Source organism: Podarcis muralis, chromosome 7, assembly GCF_964188315.1.
Source record: "Podarcis muralis chromosome 7, rPodMur119.hap1.1, whole genome shotgun sequence".
Classification (NCBI taxonomy): domain Eukaryota; kingdom Metazoa; phylum Chordata; class Lepidosauria; order Squamata; family Lacertidae; genus Podarcis; species Podarcis muralis.
This window is the reverse complement of record NC_135661.1, coordinates 86,659,081-86,679,718: the sequence shown is the minus strand read 5'-3', so window position 1 is coordinate 86,679,718 and position 20,638 is coordinate 86,659,081. Positions and strand designations below refer to the sequence as shown.

Genomic DNA, 20,638 nt, shown 5'->3' with positions numbered 1-20,638 from the left:
CAGCATAACCATGCCTCTACCCAAACTTAAGCACCCTCGTCTGATAGTACATGCACAAGCATCCTGTGAATTCTCCTAAAAGGAAGTTGCTGTTGTGTCTGTCTTTTCAAGCCCCTCCTAATCCTGGGTCCTGGTCTAAGAAATTATTTTGAAAACTGTATGTTTTCTGATAGAGAAAATGATGCTGAGATACAGCAGTTCTGCAAACCCAAGCCTGCATTGTCAACAAACCTCTATCTCTGTAGCTAGTACAGAGCTAGTTTCTGGATTATGGTATATAAAGTCCCCCCCCCCCCATTTTGTTTATTAAGGTTATACTCCTTCCTCCTATTGCAATCAAGGTGGTTTACAAACATTAGGTAACCAATCAGTAAAACATAGCATTAAAAACCAACGCATGTCCAATAGATTTGTCCACTAAAACACCATTGAAGTATCTCAACTGAGTCGGCTGACACCCAATAGAATAAAAATGCCTTCAATATGCACCAAGAGAGATCAAAAGAGAGTGGACCAAACCTCAAGACAGCAAGTTTCACAGTTGGGCACAGTCACAGAAATGTTTCTCTCCTAACCCTCAACCAACCACGTCTCTAACACAGGCACAGGCAAACTCGGCCCTCCAGATGTTTTGGGACTACAACTCCCATGATTCCTAGCTAACAGGACCAGTGGTCCGGGATGATGGGAACTGTAGTCCCAAAACACCTGGAGGGCTGAGTTTGCCTATGCCTGCTCTGACATCATTAGGATATTGAGAAGAGCCTCCCTTGCAGATCTTAAACTAACAGGAAAAGTTGTATGAGAAGAGAAAGATCTTTAGACTAAGATCACTGAGGGCTTTAAAGGTCATAACCAGGAGTTTGAACTGTGCCGAGAAACAAACTGGAAGCCAGGGCAGTAAAAATAATGTGCTCCAAAGGCTGAGTGCCCATCAAGACCCTTGTGGTTACATTCTGGACCAAGTGAAGATTCTTCAAAGGCAGCCCCATGTAGAGTGCACTGCAGTCATCAAGTCTGGAAGTAACTAAAGCATGTGTCACCGTAGCCAGGATAGAACCTCCCATGGATGGATGCATCTAAAACACCAGCCTAAGCTGGGCAAATCACTCCAAACCCCAGCTGCTACCCTTGCATCTAGGGGCAAAGCCGGGTCTAAGAGATTCTGAACTTCTTTTTCAGATCATCACCAAAACTGCCATGAGCATTATCTGAAAACCTTCTCTTGATGATCTCTTTATGCATATAATGGGGTGGGGGAGCTCCTAGTGGAAGATCAGATCAGTTTTTTAAAAAAAAAACTTGGAGGGAGAGGGTGTCAATAACATTCTTAAACCTCTCAAGCATCCTGCTATACAAATAAAAGATGCATTCCAGGGTTTTTTTGCGTTTTGTGATTAAGAAATTCAGTTCATGTACTGTGTTAATATCCTGAAATATTTGGCATTAAAGGGACACTATAATAACAGTGTTCCAAACAAAACAGCAAGAATTGAATCTATTAGTGCTTTCAAGTGATGAACAGTTCTAGAGAACTTGAAAGCTTGCACACTATTTTCTGATATTTTGGTTGGCCTAATACAGGTATTGTCGTAATAAGGATTTTGGAATTTTCTTATGGGCCCACGCGGCTACCGTCATTTTCTACTTGTCAAGTATTAGAAATACATTTACTATTTGGTGGGAGAGAAATATAAATAATAAAAGTTCAACTCATACTGGATTTAATATCAGCATCAACGGGCACATGGTAATTTGGCACAACAAAAAGGCAGAACAACTTCTAAGGCACAGTTGTGGAAAACATACCATATGTTCTTTAAAAACAAGCAAATAAAAAAACAACAACCCTTAGTTCTCCTTTTTGAAAAGCAGAGGTGGGAAGTTATTCAGAATTGTTCCAGTTGAACTTTTTAAAAAAGACATGGCAATAATTGGATTTTTTTCCCCAGCAAGCACAAACAATATAGAATTCAAATCCTGTCCTAGAATTCTGATTCTAAGACTTTGATCTTATCCACATTTACTTGGCTATCTGGGTGATTTCGATGGGACATTCTTTAAAACAAATGTGTTTAGGATCATAGTGTGAGTAATGTCAGCTGTACACATTTTTAGCCAGGTAATTTCAGTGAAACAGTTGACTGGTTGAGCACTTAAGTAAAAAATCAGGAATCTAGCAAGTAAGTGAACCTGAATTACAAGCAAAACAAACCCCAACTCATATCACCATGACTTTTCATTTTAGATCAGTGTAGTTACTTTTATAAACAACCAAATAAAAAGGAAAACCTCTCCTTATATTGAATATATATAACCAAACAATCAAGTATATGATACCCCAAACAATCAAGTATATGATTTTGGGCAAATCCACTACAATACTTCAACTCCTTTTAGTGAAGACTCAGCTTTACTGCATAATGTTTTGATATACTGTATATAGTATCAATACTCCTGATATTGTCACTACAGAGATGTCCATAGAATATGAATCTGATCATGGTGAAGAAGAGCTGTTTTAGAAGCACTTTTGAAAAACACTGGATTTACAAAACATATACAGAATCACCTCTTATGCTTTGCGGTTTGTTTATTATTCTGAACTCAGAGGTATGCAATTCTTTGGATAAACTCCAGAAGAGATTGGACAACTAACTGGGACATATAGAACAACAGGACAGGACAGGGCAGAGAACCAAAGTTTGTAATGTATTGCAAATGTGTACACAAGCATATAAAAAGAAGCAAAACCCAAACATAACTGTGCTAAGGGGGGGGGGGCAGCCATGATTCACACACAAAATGCACATCTGAAAAGCAAAAAATATGTTTTTATTTCCTGGAAATATATATGCTCAGGACAACACAAGAATGGATCGCAGGAGCACAACATACCATTCGACTACCAAAAAAACCCACAAACATTGAAAATTTCTATCCAATGTATTATCACTGAGTTGTATTGTTGCTTTTTTTGAACCAAATCAGCACAAAACAAACAAGCAGCGGTTTTACAAGACAAGGCCAGAGGCTCAAGTTTGAGATTTCATAAAGAGGTGGAGAGAAGGTTAATAGAGGATAACCCGTATTTGGCAGGTCTTCCTTGTTTTACAGAGCTCAAGAATTAATTTTTACTATAGTGTTTGGATATGTCTTAAAAAGCAAATACCTATAACACTGGATATCCCTTTTCAAATTTGACACCAAGGAAAATAGTCATTTTTTTGTGTGCTTTATATCCCACCATCCAAGCAATCAAAAACCAAGCGAAAAGACCCATCTGCGAGGGGCATCCTTTGCTTTTATTTTGGAGGTGGAGTGGGGGTGGGGAAAGCGAAATAGACGATGCCTTTGCAACCGGGAAATCAAAACCCGACACATAACCATCCGACGCTGCGAATTATCATCTCTTCTCTTTTTCCCCTTTTCCCCAAAGCGCGCCCCCCCCCCAATCTGGTGGAGAAGGAAAACCTATTCTAGAAGGCTGTGGGGATATGCGAAATAAGAGATGGGGGTGGGGAGAGAACCTCCCAGCGCCCCCTCTTCGGCCACAACGATTAGAACGTTGTGTATCATTTTATAAAGCTACATTGTATTCTGTAGACGTGCCCTGCAGACGCAGTAATATGAGGCTGTTTGGGGGGAGAACTGGATTGGGGGAGCAATGGAAAGAGATCAGGGCTGCTACCCAAGGAGGGGGGGACACGGTTCCCTTTCCCCCCAGGTTTTTTTCGCCCTGTCACAGCCCTGAGTTGCAGGTAGAGAGAGTTAAGAGATTTAAAGAGAAATTGCTACATTGTAACAAACTCACCGTGATGTTTGAGCAGCAGTCAGCGCGGGGTCTCCGAGACATCCCCGCACGGGCTCCGGAGGCAGGACCCCAGCAGGCACAGACTCATAGAGGGTCAGCCAAATGCCTGATTGCAATGGAGCAAGGCGTCTAAAAAAAAGGAGGGGTAGGCAAAAGATAAAAAAAAAATAAAAGGACGGAAGGCAAGGGTTTAGGGAGGGGGGAAGGTAACATACAGCTAATTTTTTATTTTACGTTTTAAGAGAAACGATGAAAAAAAAAAGCCACTTCCCTCCACCCCTTTCACTTAATTTGCATTTGTGTTGCCCCACCCCCCTCTCTCTTTCAAAATAGCCACACGCGCGCGCACGCTCAAAGGAGAGCCTCCGACGAAGACATTATTACCACGGGGCTGTCAAGCGCGGGGTGAATTAAAGGTACAGGCACACCAAGCGACCTTCATGATTGACGTGCGATTCAAGCTAAGCTTCGCATCCCCAGGAGGGAAGAGCTCGGCGCAAGCAGACGGAGGGGGGTGGGGTGGGAGCGTTTTCAGACCTTACGCGGGTGGAAAGCATGGGTGGGATCTTAATTAGAAGCGAGCTTCTTAATCACAAGCAATTTCAACTTAAGAAGCAAAAAGCTCAACTCGTATTGAACAAAGAGAGAAGGAGCACTTGTCATTTCTATGAAATGTGGATGATCGAGAGCTGACTCGCATCAGAGGGCTTTTGGCTGAAACTGCTAACATGCCCACCAAAGGTTTAAAATGACACTTTTATATGAGAGCCATCCACTCATTTAAGCAACTACAGCCCCAAGTGTACTAATTCCTGCAACTGTATTCTCAAGCATACAAGGGAGTAAGCCCTGCTGAACTCTATAGGACTTCCATCTCAATAAGTGCACTTCAGGCATAACACAAAACTAAGCAAGGGAACCAAGTCTATTAGAAAAGGCAAGTGTTTGAGAGTCATACTTCCTGCAAAGGTAATTGTAACACACACTTTACAGAAGCCAGAACACTACTCCAGGTGTGGGAAACCTTTGGTTCTCCGGATGTTGCTGAACTACAACTCCTATCATCCCTGGTCATGGACATGCCTGATGGGAGTTGTAGTTGGGCACAGTTGGAGTAAGATCTGTCTTCTCTTCACCCCTAAATTACAGGACTTGGGGTGTACTAATTAAATTATATTTCCTACTTATACCAGACCATATTGGATTCTATGGGTGCAATCCTGTGCAAATGTAGTTTTGTGTGTGTGTGTGTGTGTGTGTGTCCCCACCAATTCTTCTGCCTTCTACTACTACTCTCAACTCTTGTAATAGCTTCCCTGCCTGAAAAGGCCATCATCAAATCCCTTTCATCTGCACATCTCTTCAAAATCACCATCACATCACCTACTCTGCCATCCATAGCAGGCTGAGTTAACCCTGCTGGCTATTCATTCTCCTTTATTCCTCATTTCACTACTCTTAACCTAGCCTGCTCCTTGAAACAAAATGAAAAAAAATTCCTTCCAGTAGCACCTTAAGGACCAACTAAGTTTGTTATTGGTATGAGCTTTCGTGTGCATGCACACTTCTTGAGATGAAGCCACAAGAACTAATGCCACTTTTGCCAGGGTGTGTATTTATGTTTAGCATTATCTGTCAAATGCTAAGTGCAGCATTTTGGGAACATGTAAAACTGCTCCATGCAGGCACGTATGGGACTTGGTGGGACCAGATTAGAATGGCAGGTGCTCATGGATTTTTTTTGTAGAATGTAGAGCAAACCATATTGGTACCACTGCTTCATTAGGTACAATGCGAGTGGGGGGGGGGCACAGGTTCTCCATTCCTGCCAGACTACAACTAATGCATGCATCTTGAGGACTGGAGGAAACCCTGCAACTTCTGAAGTTCTACGGTAATCATGACATGAGCACAGGAACATAGGAAGGTGCCTTATACCAGGTTCACCTAGCTCAGTATTGTCAGCAAATCAAAATGTTTATTCGGCTTTACGCCCATCATGAAACACAACACAACAAAACAAATCAAAACAAATCAAATCAAATAAAACAGAGGACTCGTACAAGCCACAAGTAGTATAACACAGTTCTCAACTCAGAAGGACAGATATTAGCCATTCATAGAAAAGTTTAAGATTAAGATTAAAAAAATTTTTAGACACTACACTAAAATCAATATCTGATGTAATTATAGAAAATTCTTATAACTATCAATAATCAGCTAACATTCCATTCCGTCTCTTGTACGAGAGGACGGCTGTTAGGAATTTAGCAACCTGTAGGGTAATATAAGGATCCACATCTTGAAGAACCCAGGCCAGCTGTGGGTTTATTGATTTGTCAGCCATAGGCTGGATTATGGAGTTTAGTATACTAGCACGGGCTGAACTGTACAAAGGGCAGATAAACATAACATGATGTAGAGATTCAGATGTTTTCATTAGTATTGTCAGCACTGACCAGGATTTTCAGATGACTCTCTTCCCGCCCCCCCCAGATTAAACATGGAACCTTCTGCATGCAAAAAAGATGTCATACCACTAAGCTTTGCCCCTCAAAGTGAGCACAGAGCAGTGGTAATAATAGACCCAGAAAGTTTCTCTGTCTATAAATAGTTCACGAACTGTTGTGGCCATGTTCTTTCTTTCGTTCTGCTAAACAGTAGATAAATGCTTAGAAATGTATAGTGATTACATATCTTACTTTGTTTGAATGGGCACATGTGTTCATTTGTTTGTATGAGTAGTGTAATGGATGTTACCTACCCCATATTTGATCTACTGGCTACACCCAGCCTTTCCTTTGTGGTTTCTGGGAATTTAAGGTGCAATTCTGTACACATGAATAAGTCTTTTGAACTCAGTGAGGCTTGCTTCCCAGAAGACACAAGACTGGACTGCACAGTCAAAACACCACAGAAACAAAACAACTAATAACGAAGTAAGTATGTGTTAATAACAATAAAGCAATTTTTAATGTACAACGTTCTAGCTATAATGCATAAAACACAGAGGGGCAAGTTTGATATTAAACAAGAGATATTCAAATCAACCACTTCTAATACCTTTTGCAGACAGAAAAATAATTATAGTATAAAATTGATAGCAGGTTATACTGCAAGGGTAGCCAATGTGGTGCCCTCCAGATGTTGTTGGACTACAATTCCTATAAGCCTCAGCCAGTATGAACAGTACTTGGGTGCTGTAATTCAATGGCATCATATGGGCTATCTTTGTATGTATCCTACTGTATCCACAAGGATTTATTCTTCAGTAAGTGTGCACAGGATTCCAGCTAAGAAACTGAATAATAAAAAAGTTTAGTTAGTTCAGTAGAACTTAAAGATAAGCATGTTTATAATTACTTCTGGAGATTTTGCTTAGCTGCTCTAGAAGGGAGTATTCAATGCATACTTTCTGGTTATGGTTTACTAATCAAAATAAATGTACCTTATCTCATAAATACTAATTGAGCCTGTTATAGAAAAAATATTGTTAATGCCCTATATTCAGTGCAGCTACGAAACTGTACCAAAAGAGACAGAAGGCTGAATCTGGTGCAGTTTGTAGTGAAGTAAACATATAGTAGACAATAATTGGACTATACATTCACATAGTTCACAATACATGTACTTCTAGATAGTATTTAGCTGTTCCTCTATCAAGCAGCTTCCTGCTAGATTTCGTTAGTACCAAAGCAAAACAAAAGCAAACTCAAGTCATTACTGTGCAGTGCTTCACTCCCTCAGTATTACTTTTCTAAAGCCAGTCACATAAGTAAATGTAATCGGGACAACTCTTAATTACTGTTTTGCATGCTTTATCCAGCAAGACACACGGCCAACACACACATTGAAACAAGCCAAGGCTTTCTGAGTACAGTACTATATGCAGATGTTCCCAATTCCAAGCTAACAGCCAGACAGGCACCGTCTTAAACGGGCTGTGAGATCAGGCAGCTGAAAGCACAGCTCAGGAAAGGGTCCTCGGCGTACTAATTAAAAACTGGTTTTGCCGGAGAGAGAGTTCTCCTGATTGGTCAAAAGTGGAGCAGATCAGAAAGTAATGGGATGGGCTAAAGGCAGCACCCGTCACCCTGATTAGACAGGTTAAATATGATTGACTAGCGTGGGTAATTAATAAGGGGGTAGGGCTTTCTGCTATGTTTATACCCTGCGATTGGCTGGATTTGAATTATCTCTTACATTCTGTTTAAACTTGGGTGGGACTCGCTTTGGTGCTCTATAAAAGGCAGAGCTGCGAGCGTGGAGGCAAACGAGCACGGTGAGAGTTTTTACAGAAGGCAGGATTTTAGCAGCTTTGCTCTCTCTCGGATCATTTCAATGGAGCAGAAAAACCACGTTTTCCACAGCGTTTTTGTAACATATCCGATTGGGAGTTTTTTTTAAAAAAGCTGAGAAAGGAAGAGATTGAAGAGGGTTTTGTGCTCTACACGGCCATTTGCAGTTTCATAAAACAAAAGAAACGTGCCGGTCCACTACTGCCGGTGAACTTAAATGCAGTACATTAATAAACGAATCAGAAATCGTTTAATTTTGGACTCGATCACGGATTGTAGCTTGGGATAATACTCCGATTGCGCCTGGGGATGCATCTCGGAAGCAAGAGCCATTGCAGCCGTACAGTCTACTCCTATGCAGTTCACAATATGGCAGGGTTTTACAGTGGGAGTTATTTTGCTAATGTTAGTTTTTAAGCAATTTTTTTTTACAAATGTGCACAGATACACTCGCGCCTGAGCAAGACAGTGGGAAGACATTCTGAACAGGTTTCGAAAACTAAACTTGTAAAAACAACAACGAATTTGTATGGATCGGGGAGTACCTGAAACTCACTGGTGGAGCATATGTGCATTGCACGCAGAAGGTTCCAGTTTCAGTCCTCTTATCTCCAAATTCCCCTTATCTGAAACGAGAGTTGTTGCCAATACAGTAGTGCAAAAAACGTTGTGCCAGGGAGGTCAATGGCTTGACTTGGTGTAAAGCAACTTCCTACGCTCCCAGGGCATGCTGGGTAGGTGGGGAGGGGAGTAGGGCTGCTTATCTCTAGATATGCCGTAGGCATATGCTTGTCAAGCCTTGTTCCACACCACACTTACTGATAGGGAAAACAAGGAAAATCACATCCCATAGACACAAGTGATTTGGATGAGATCTATTCTCAACAGAGGCACTACCTTGAAAGACATCTGGATTCTATACAACACATGAGCAACAGCTGTACGTTTGCTGTACTGCAATGGTTATGCTGTAAGTAACATCCAGGCTAGACTAGTACAATGTATTTATACGTGGGGAAGTTTTTTAAGCCTTTGAAAACTTCAGTTTACAACGAGGAGGCTAGATTCTTCCGGGACACAGCATAACAAGTTTATTACACCTATACTGACATCTCTTATGAAAACAGTTGGTTGAGATTGCTCCAGTTTCAGTTGCCACAACCTTGCTTACCTGGGCAAATTATGAACCCAACATGTAATCTTGATTGGGTACCAGTTTGTTTCTGGACACAGTCAAAATTATAACAACTTAAAGCTGGTTTTGAGTTATAAAGTCCTAAGCAATCTAGGACAAGTGTACCTGAGAGACTGCATTTTCTCATATGAACCTATGCAGCAGCTAAGCTTGTTGGAAGTACTTCTGCCTTCAGAGAGGAATCTTTTTTTTTTTTTTTTTTTGCTGGTTGTGCAATAAAGGTTAATGCTCTCTTCCAGATAATATCAGCTGGGGAAGTCTGTCCTATTTACTCAAGCATTTGGTGCTTCAAAATTTGAAAAACACTATACTGGCAATAGTCCCATTGCATACTTGTTTACTTATTATTTTTATTTATAGACGTATTCATTTACTGCTAAATCACAAAACATGTCAAAACAGTTGACAACATTAAAAAGATTAAAATCATAAAAATTAAAAGCAGTTAAAAAGCAAAAGTTTAAAGCAAGCATTAATAAACCATTGTGGCATATGTATTCTGAATTACCTATGCAGTCCTAGTGGAATAAAATGTTTTTCAGCATGCATTTATAAGTTGGGACAAAAAGGAACTCACTGAATCTCTATTGGCAGAGTACCAGTTCAGGGAATGATTAACGATGCTCCTACCGATGATTCCAGTAATCAAGCTGGAATATAGGCAATCGTGGAAGTACCCTTGACCTAAATTGTTTGGGGTTTTGTAAATTTATGCAAGGAACTTGGCTCAGAAGTAGATGAGCAGCCAGTGTAGCTGCTTTAACAAAAGTGTTGCGTGTCCTTGACCAGAAGCTCCCATCAGTGGTCTGCATCAGCTGGAGCTTCTGAACTAAACCCAAGGGCAGCCCCACATAGAGCACATTGCAGTAATCCAGCCTTGAGATGACTAATGCTTGGACTGCAGAGGTTGGGCTATCCCTTGTCCAGGAACGGCTGTAGTCCTCTAACCGCTATTATACAGTAAAAAGGAGCAGATAGGCAGAAGATAACAAATTTACAACTAGAATTGGACACTTACTTTGTTGTATTGGTAATCCCTTTTTTATCCTCTTCCTTTCTCTCTCTCTCTTTTTAAGATGATATAGCTGACTCCAGATTTTTGTTTTCCCAGCAGGAATAGACTAACAGTACTGGAATGCAATCCTGCCCGCCCTTCCCCCATTGGTATGGGTTAGAATGACCATTATTATTGGCAGGGGAGCAATTGCCATTTGCATTAGAACATATATCATGTGCCCCTGCAATTTGAAGTGAAAGGGCCTTGTTGGTGGTGCCTCCCTCGCTATGAAACACTCTTTGTAAGAAACTCACCCAACATCCCTATTATCCTTTAAGGCCAGACTAAGACATTTTAAGGGACGCGGGTGGCGCTGTGGTCTAAACCACAGAGCCTAGGGCTTGCCGATCAGAAGGTCAGCGGTTCGAATCCCCTGCGACGGGGTGAGCTCCCATTGCTCGGTCCCTGCTCCTGCCAACCTAGCAGTTTGAAAGCACGTCTAGTGCAAGTAGATAAATAGGTACCACTCCGGCAGAAAGGTAAACGGCGTTTCCGTGCGTTGCTCTGGTTTGCCAGAAGCGGCTTAGTGATGCTGGCCACATGACCAGGAAGCTATCTGTGGACAAACGCCGGCTCCCTTGGCCAGTAAAGCAAGATGAGCGCCGCAACCCCCGAGTCATCCACGACTGGACTTAACAGTCAGGGGTCCCTTTATCTTTTTAAGACATTTTATTCTCCCAGACTGCTTAAATTCTTGCTATTTTAGTCCCTGTGGTATGGATGGTGGTTTTAGATCCCATGTTGCTGGCTCTTCTTAGCACCTGTGACCTGCATTGTATTTTATTGTTTTGGACTTTTTGTACTGGAATTTTTACAGTGGATGAGATTTTTAAGATTTATTGTGGGGCTTCAGTGTGATGTTTTTAATTGGTTTTATACAATGTCTGTATAGTTAAAGCTATGTTTTTCCCAGTAGTGATGTATGGACATGAGAGCTGGATCATAAAGAAGGCTGATCACTGAAGAATTGATGCTTTTGAATTATGGTGCTGGAGGAGACTCTTGAGAGTCCCATGGACTGCAAGAAGATCAGCCCTCTCCATTCTGAAGGAAATCAGCCCTGAGTGCTCACTGGAAGGACAGATCCTGAAGCTGAGGCTCCAATACTTTGGCCACCTCATGAGAAGACTCCCTGGAAAAGGCCCTGATCCTGGGAAAGATTGAGGGCACAAGAAGGGGACGACAGAGGACAAGATGGTTGGACAGTGTTCTCGAAGCTACAATCATGTTTGACCAAACTGCAGGAGGAAGTGGAAGACAGGATGCCTGGCTTCTCTGGTCCATGGGGTCATGAAGCATCGGACACGATTAAACGACTAAACAACAACAACAATGTCAGAGAACTCACTTTATGAGATGTCTAACAATAAATAAATATTCTGAAACAGAACAATATTTCTTCTGAATTAAAATTAGATCAGCTGTTTATAGGGTAATCATATTAATTTACTAAATTGTAGGAGGGTATAATAATGATAAATAATAATAAAGCAGGACTTGAAATCAGAATATAATTGTTATCAATGATACTATTTTTTAAAGAAAGTAAGAAAATATATAGAGTAAAATACAACTATTTCACATCAAAAACATGAGAGAAAAATCAGGAATTAAATTGATTTCAATGAAAACAAAAATTTACACTGGAGGAATTAAAAGGATTTTCATCACTAATACACCAGGCACAATCAACATGAACAACTAAAATGGCTAAAACTTGCAACTAGGAAGCTTTCAATTAAAGGTAGAAAAGCCCTGAAAAGATTAAATAGCACTACTTTGCCTGTATACACTGGACAGGCTGCATGTGTGTAGGGGTGCCAAACTGGGTCTTTGACCTGGGTCAAATAAAGCTTAGTTTCACCCTTGGGGCAGAGTTTATTTTCCACACCCATGCACACCTTTTGCACAAAAAACTGGATCCTCATTCCCTGCTGTGTATGGGATGAGGACAGACCCTTGTTTTAATTCCTATCATCACCTCCAGCTTCACTGAGGATACCGTATATTGCAGCTGCTAGCTTCCTTTTCTGGCAATTTCTTTTAATTGTTTCTTGATAAGCAGATATCCAGAACTTAAAGCTTTCCCCATCACTGCATCTCTATTCCAGCAAAAGCCGCTTTCTGAGTTTCTATTTGCCGTTCAGAAGCGTTACCAGAAAAAGGAGTTGGCAAACCATATAGAGTCCAAATAAAGCCAGTTGTGCTAAAGTGCCATTGAAATAAATGGGCTTAATTTAATTGTAATTGACTGTGCAATCCCATACATATATTCCAAATACCGGTAGTAAGCCCTGTTAAACTCTGGGGTTTATTTCCAGGTTCAGTGTGTATTATCCTGTAGAATTAGAGCCTGATCCTATGCGTAGTAGGGCTCTAAATCTACCGACGCCACTGGAATTAGATGCATTTAAAGGACTGGGAGGTTACTTGCTCTGATGACTGAAATGAAACTTGATATATACAACAAAACCAATTTGGATTGAAGCAGTAATTTGAGACTTAAGTGCGTGGGACCATTTTAAAACAGTATTTTAGCAATGGTTTTTTCCTTGCTCTCTACTAATGGAATGCTTTACTTCCTGGCCTCAATTTCATTCCCGATATTGGCACATGTAAATATCTGAATAAAATCTTACTTCTTCACTTCACCTTCGTCTCAATTGACATTAAACTCTTAAGCGTCTCCAACCACTCCCTTGCTCTCCTGTCGCTCTTCTTACTTTGTGTTTTGTCTCAAGTTCCCCCCCGCCCCAGTTTTTTGTTTCACACTTTTAATATTTATTTTTACTTTATAGGTAGGCCAGAAAATGCCTATATAGCTACATGATGTTTATCATTACATATATAGATTTTAATCTAGATTATCAGGGCCTATTTTTTCCTATCCCACCACCTTTGTTCGTTTATACACGCCACCGTCTCTCGAGACAGGCGGATGCCAGCACCGACTATTTTATAGAATTGATCTAGAAATTGGTGTCTGAGTTTGGAGTTTTATTTTCCTCTTCCCTCCTTGGCCCTTTCCCCTTGTGTGCTGTTCATTTATAGGTAAGCCTGCAAGAAGTGTCTTGTTTTGATTTCATGTAAGGGAGCCTTTTTTGGCTGAAGAGCAGGGTACAAATCTGCCAGATAAATAAATAGCAATGAAGGACTGACACTTGCTATCACTGCACAGCCTGACAGAACTCTAGCCCAATGGTTAACATTAATCTGATTTGAACTGATTTTATAATGAAATGATTTTAGAATGTTGTATCATTTTACTGTTGTTAGCCGCTCTGAGCCCGGCTTCGGCTGGGGAGGGCAGGATATAATTTTTTATTATTATTATGCACTATGCATGTGCAAATACCACACGAGCACACACACATCCCTGTGATCCTCAGATGACGAGTGGAATAGAAATATATATATAATTGGGTTTTGTTTTTATTACGTATTTGAATCTTGTGATTTTATGTGGTAACCGCCCATGTAAATAATTGGTGTTTTTTCATTATGTATTTTATTACGCCTTTTTTTCACCTTGACTTTTTTGTGTGGTAACCGCCCCGACACCTGTGGCGTCTACAGGGCGGTATACAAATGTGGGGGGCAAACCCTCCCCCAAAAAACGTAAAATATCCCCTCACGGAAACGGGGATGACACGCCATACCTCCGGCGGCGTCCCTCTCTCCCCCCCACCCCGTACCTCATTCCCTCACAGCTTCCCCTCCACGACTCCATCCCCTCCTTATCCTCCCCTCACTAGGTAAAGTCGGAGGAGGTTGTTCGCGCCTTGCCAACCTCGTCACAAAATGGCGGCGCCGGGCCACCGGCTACTCCCTTTCCCTTCCCGCCAAAACGCACGCACGTACCCTCACTCCCCCCCCCCTCCCCGCGTAGAGCGAGCGAAGCGCCGCTTTATTGTCGTCGTCCTCCCCCGCCCTCCCCTTCCAGCCTCCAGCCCGTTCGGGCGCCAGGCGCGCGTGGGCGGGCCCCAGTCGGCGTCTGGGCGTGGCCGGCGCGTGCAGAAGAAGAAGAAGACGAGGAGGAGGGGGAGGGGGGACTAAATAAATAAATAGAGAGGGAGGGGGAAGAGGAGGAGGAGAGCGGGGCGCGCGACGACGGGTAAAGCAGCGGCCTGTTTCTGCCTGTGCGCGCGCGCGCCCGCGTCGTCCTCCTCGCTCTCTCGCTCTCCCCTTCCTCAGGGAAGGCTCCTTCTCTCCCTCGCCCCCTCAGGTGCAGGTTGCAACCGTCCCTCGCCCCCCAAGGCCGCCCCCCAACCACCACCACCCGGCCCCATTGAGGAGCAAGCCCTCAGGAGGGAGACCCGCTCCCCTCTGCAAAGTAGGGGGCAGGAAGGCTAAGGCTGCTCGCCCCACTTCAGGTCCCTCTCCCCACACCAGGTCACCATTTGTGTCAGGAGCGACAAAGAGAGCTTTTCCATCTGGGGTAAGGGGCTCTCCCTCCTCGCCTCAGCTAAGGGGGGCTTGTGCAAATGCGCCCCCCCCCGAACCCCCCATTCGCGCCCCGCGGCAGTTGCTCCCCTGTGGGGACAAGGGAGGCCCAGCGGGTCTCTGGAAAGCGGGGTGGGGTCGGTTGCACATACTTCTATGGGGGTCGCTGCAACCCTCCGTTTTGTTAGGGGGAAGGGGGCTGCTGGCGAAGGGGGCTCCCCACCCCACTTTTAACTGCTCAGAACTGGGGGGCAGCCACTCCTAGGGCTTCCTGGGAAAGTTTCCCGTTGCTGTGTTTCTCCCCCTCCTATAGAGAAGAATAGGGAGCCCTGGCACCGTTGGGAAAAAAGAGAATCTTAATTCGGATCCTGCCCCTTCCGCCAGGGTTAAAAATACACAACAGCGTTTCAAGTGCAGCAGCAGGTTTTTAGGGTTTTCTCTGCACCTGTTTTTTTTAAAATGAAGGCTCAGGATGGGATGGAGAGGTTAAGGTTGCAATAGCCCCATTTACTACCCCGGGGTTAGTTAAGGCCCATTCGATTCAACAGGGCTTGCTTTGGAGCAGTCGTGCAAAGGATTGCACTCTTAGGAAGGGAAGCCCTGTGTTACGTTTCATTGCTTTTCAGTGGAATTTTGTGATAGGAGAGAAAAGCAGTGAAATGCAAGAGAACAGCTAAAAACCATGGGTGTCAACCGGTGGAAAGGTTTCATTTAAGCTGCCACTTAAGGAATTTAGTAAATAAGTTTGCCTATGCTAAAACTTACATAGGTTTATATACACCACTTTATATACTGAAGGAAGTGCAAAATAATGTATACTTCAAGAAAAGCTACTATGGTGGGGGGTAATCCATTTGCAATATTTTCAGCTTATGCCATTACTTAGTTAAAAATTAGCTTTCCTGGGTTTCTCTCGTTCTCAAAGGAAACCCAAACATAAAAATACTGCAAAACTTCCAAAAGATGCTGAAGCTTTGGATTTTTTTGAGGGGAGCACTTCATAATTGTGCAACAGCTAAAAAGAGAAGTAAATTTATTTGGTGTTTGCTCTTGGTACATGAATGGGATAAGGAATCCCAACCCGCTTAAGTGTAGCTAGGAAATAAATAATATTTTTATCAGTAATCACACCTTATCATTTGAAAGCATGACCTAAAAATATCTGCATGATAAAAATTCTGATGGTCATATTTGTATGTAAAGTTTTTATTCCCCACTGCTATGAGCAGGCTTAAAAAAAAATTCCTTATTTTTATCCTGTGAAATTAAGATATCTCCCTAACACCTTTTTGCTTTTATAAGCCTGCACTGCAAGCACCAGTGGTTTGTGTACCTTGGTCCTTTGCTCTGGAATGTTGGGTGCTGTGATATGGATAGGTTGTAAGTGGCATTATGTTTACAGTGCCTGGATACAGAGCATTATATATTCATAAAAATTCATTTAATAATACACCCACACCCAGCAAACAATCTTCCCTTTTTCTCTCTCCATCCCAAATTAAGAGATCGTGTGCCCCTCAGTATTACAGCAACAAATATTTCCTCCCAACATGCAGTTAAAAATTGTGTACCCTTGTCTGTTAGATCCAGTGGGAAGAATTTAAATATATTTGTATACGCACCCTGTCTTACAAAGAGAGATCGAGTTGATTCTGTTGATAGCAAGGAGGAGCCTTAAATACTCAATGTCATTCTTCTTAATGGATATGAATTTAAACTATTCTCTACTCATTCTATCCTTAGAGCACATCTTTCCAAGAGTTTCCCCAAAATCTGCTATGGCCTAATAATACTGGACTTGTAGGATTTTGAATGGCAGCTGCTAATATCCAGTTATAATTGTGAAGACAGAAAGAAGTGCTGATGAACTTTGCTTAATCCTTGGTGAATAATACCTGTAAGCTACTTTTAAATAGAAGCATTTGCAAAATAGGAGTCGCCATGCATAGTTTTGTATATGTAAACTCTTGCCCCTTTTTGCAAAATTTATCATGTTTACATTTCTGTTAAGCCCAGAGATAGTAGTCATATATTGTAGTGTTCTAAACGTGTGTGTACATTTTTTAAAAAGAGTTTGCCACTTTTTATTTATATATGGGAATGTTTATGGCCCACCTTTTAAGGCCTAGGCTTGCAATGCAGCAAGGCAACACAAGACATTAAAAAGAATGAAAATCCTGTAGAAACCTAGAATAATAAACAGTTGTATATTCAAACAGCAAAACTGCAAAAAGAATCCGGAGAGCCACGTAAAATAACAACCTTTTTTCTGGGTAGTGGTGGTAAGTTTTTAGCCATTGGTGGAACATAAATAATGAGGTACACAATTTAATCTCTTGGGGCAGTAAGTTATTATGGACAGCTTCACATGTAACACTAAGCCAGAATAATACATTAATCTTTTGAAAATGCTCATGGGGAATCTGTAGACCTACCTATATTGCAGTACATCTATTATTTGTGGCAGTACATTGATCTTATATGTGAACCTCATCCCAAACACTAAATTTCAGTAGAGATTTTTGTTATTAAGCTATTTAAATTAAATTTGATCATTTGAGAAATAACCGGAGGAACCAAAATCCCTAGATATGTTATTTATTTCACAATATTTGTATACCGCTTGATTGTAATAAGACCTCAAATGTCAGTTTGATCTATTTGATGATGCTTAATTTAATCATGGGGTAACCCTCATTTGAAGATATGGAGGCAACCCTTTTTTTGGAGTGGGTAAAGTGTGGGATTAATACAGTAGATTAGCTGATAAGAATAGATGGAGATTTTTTACAATGATTCTTCATTGAGGGTTAGATACTATTTACCAATGAGCATTTCAGTATTTTAACTTTTGTATGTTTTAAAATAGGGTTGTAATTTTTTCTTGATATTATTGTCTTAGCTTTTTGTAAACCATTTTTCAGTTTTTTCACAGTCAAGCGATGTATACTTTTTAGGAAATACCGTAAATTTATAATATTAAATAATATTTTCAGTAACAGCACACTTTGGTGTCTGTTTATGGTCCATCAACTTTGAGTGCTTTATCATCGCCTGAACTGCTGGATGGAATAATTGGTTGGCTGCAAAATATAAAACTAGTTTTTATAAATGCATATATGGAAGTTTTTAATGCTTGATGTTTTACTGTGGTTTTATCATTTGTTTAAGCTCCAGTGTGGCTAGAACAACCCAGTCAGATGGGCAACATAGAAATAATAAATTATTATTACTATTATTGGAAGCTCGTAAAGTAGACAATCAGCAGGTTAGAGAAGAATGGAACAGGGAATTAAGAGTGTACTATACAACCTAAACAATGGCAAATTGCTTTAGAATCTATACGGAATATTTCTTTAGATGTAAAATTGGCATGAGTGCTGGTATTGCTCTGACTTGTGCATGCCTATGATTCTTCAGAACTGTTCAGCACTTGTGACTCTGACTCAAAGCCCCTTTGCCCTTTCCCATTTCCATTTCGATCTTTTGTTTAGGAACCTTGACCCAAATTACAAACACAGAAGGTGGTTGAATATGGACCAGTACCACCTCAGTGATGAAAGTTCGCTCCACTCTGAGATGCAGCTTCATGAGTTTTCAGGGAATCCGGCTTTGGACTGCAGTGATAATTTCGGCCACGACCTGTGTCCGGATATGAGAGACATGATTTATTCAGGATTGAGCAACTTGGATGTGGACCCCAGCCTTTCAGCCACAAATATGAATAATGACTCCTTGGAGGACAATCTTGACACCTTATCTTTGTACTCGGTGAAGGACTGTGATTCTACTAAACTCCTTGATGATTGTGACCCAGACCCACGGCCCCTCTTGCACGGTGAGTAACCCTGGTTCCAGTGGTAAAGCAGGAATGCGTAAGGCAGGAATGCAAAAACTGGCTTTCCAGATGTAGTTGGACTACAACTCCTATCAGGCTCAGCCAGGATGGCCAGTGGGCGGAGGTTATGAGAACAGTTATCCAACCACGTCTGGAGAGTCCCAGGTTCCCCATCTTTGCCTGAATACAGGCTTCCTCAAACTCTGCCCTCCACATGTTTTGAGACTACAATTCCCACCATCCCTGACCACTGGTCCTGCTAGCTAGGGATCATGGGAGTTGTAGGCCAAAAACATCTGGAGGGCCGAGTCTGAGGAAGCCTGCCTAAATAGAACCTGGAAAGCTTTCTTTTTTCCGTTCATCTATGGGTTCCTTTTCTGGTCAAGGCACTCCTCTCCGAAATGGGACTACGTAGTAATTGTTCCATTTCACACTTCAGTGCCATGTGCACACTGGTGTTTCTGCACAACAAGGATTATGAAGTATGAATGGGAGATGCATGTCTTTAGATGTACAATGGGCATGTGCTAGGGACCTGCAGAGCATGGCTTGTTTTGTGGAAGTTACGGATCCCAAAGCATTTTGCAAGCAGAAATAACTAAGTTCTACAAGATTTTGTAAAGATCATAGGTGTGCAGGTTTGTAAGGAGAAATTTGCATTCATTGTTCCCTTTTTCTGGGGAGGGGAATCTTATGCATCCTCATGTGACTGTTTAGGCACCTCTTGACTTTTTAATGCCAACAGGTCTATGCAGTTGTTTAAAGTTTTGTTGAATACCCTGTCATTTTAATTACTATTCTGTATTGCTTTAAATATTTTTAAATCATTTTATATTGCTCTACACTGCCCTGATGTTTTATGATGTGGAGGTATAAGTGAATATATTAATATGTTAGAGTAATTTGCACTGGAAAATCACATATGCTGTATTAGCCATTCAGATTTGATACAACACGATGTTGTCTTCATGAGTATTGCCTGTTTCTTTTAAGTATGGCGATGTGGCATCATTGCATAATCACAGTGTGTGTAGACTTTGAGATTTTGAAATGAGGGTATTTTTCTTAAGGGTAGGGGAAAATAGCAATTTTGGCAAGGTAAAAATGTACAAAATTCCCAAAAGCAAATACAAATACCAGCCTAATTTTTCAGTGGAGCAACTGAGAAACAAAACTCACCTCTTGGAACACTTTCTAGGGATAATGTCATAGACTTAATTTTTCTGTAAAGTGCCATGAGACATTTATTGCTCCTTGGGAAAAATAATAGATAAAGATGACTACACTACAATATGATAAGAATATGTTCCCCTTCTGTCTAGTTTCTTTTCAATTGCATCCAGGATAAAGGAAATGCTCTCTGTGGAGTCTTTGCAGCGCACGCTCCAGCTGCAGCTGGGGGAAAAGTTACACTGAAGAAACATGGCAAATCTAACTGTTAGGACTGAACATCTTAGCTTCCTTTTAAATCAAAGAATTAATATCCTGTTGAACCTTTGTAGCTCTTGATGTTTTCTCCACAATTAGGTTTTCAGTTGAAATGGTTGACTCTAAAATCTGCAGTGAAAAGTTAAGACATGAAATATTCAGGTCTTAAGTTTGCTGGGCAAAACAACAGTCCACTGTGATCATTATTGGGATTAGGTGCTTCTATTATTTGAAGCATTTAGTTGACAACACAGCACTTCAGAAGATTATATCTCCTTGGAATTACACCTGCATTAGATGAAGTTGGCTGAACTTTACATGCTGCTAGGCTTGGGTTGAAATGCTTTTATTTAAGCTCAATCTTATATGCAATTAAATATGCACATATCATACCGTAGCTGTGTTGGTTTTTGGCAATATATGAAGTGGGAATCAGTTCTTAAAAGAGATCGGCAGTAATGGGAATATGTGAATGGAGAGTAGCTTAGATAAATTTAAAATGGAACAAAATTGACAGACAGTGCAATAGTGCTCTAGTAAGAACAATGAAATAATTTTGGTTTTC

The 20,638-nt window shown here is 41.3% G+C and overlaps 2 protein-coding genes across 16 annotated transcripts in view; one reads left to right on the top strand and one right to left on the bottom strand.

Annotated features, from left to right (window-relative positions):
- The window catches only part of BICRA (BRD4 interacting chromatin remodeling complex associated protein), a 102,728-nt gene extending 93,929 nt beyond the window's left edge, over window positions 1-8,799 (bottom strand). For 3 of the 4 annotated variants that reach the window (XM_028742010.2, XM_028742015.2, XM_028742013.2), the window contains exons 1-2: window positions 8,658-8,799; window positions 3,815-3,943 (exon numbers count right to left, since the gene is read on the bottom strand). The gene's annotated coding sequence lies outside the window, so the exon portion shown is untranslated. The remainder of the gene's footprint in view (window positions 1-3,814; window positions 3,944-8,657) is intronic. The other variant, XM_028742012.2, reaches the window with a different exon arrangement.
- Window positions 8,800-14,454: 5,655 nt separating this feature from the next.
- ZNF541 (zinc finger protein 541) overlaps window positions 14,455-20,638 on the top strand; it is a 37,295-nt gene continuing 31,111 nt past the window's right edge. For 4 of the 12 annotated variants that reach the window (XM_077932341.1, XM_077932334.1, XM_077932343.1 and 1 more), the window contains exons 1-3: window positions 14,540-14,802; window positions 16,551-16,704; window positions 18,302-18,645. In XM_077932341.1, coding sequence (XP_077788467.1) covers window positions 18,342-18,645 — 304 coding nt within the window. In that variant the 5' untranslated portion in view covers window positions 14,540-14,802; window positions 16,551-16,704; window positions 18,302-18,341. Of the gene's footprint in view, window positions 14,479-14,524; window positions 14,803-14,864; window positions 15,835-16,550; window positions 16,705-18,301; window positions 18,646-20,638 lie in introns of those variants that run through there. The other 8 variants (XM_077932340.1, XM_077932345.1, XM_077932344.1 and 5 more) reach the window with 6 other exon arrangements.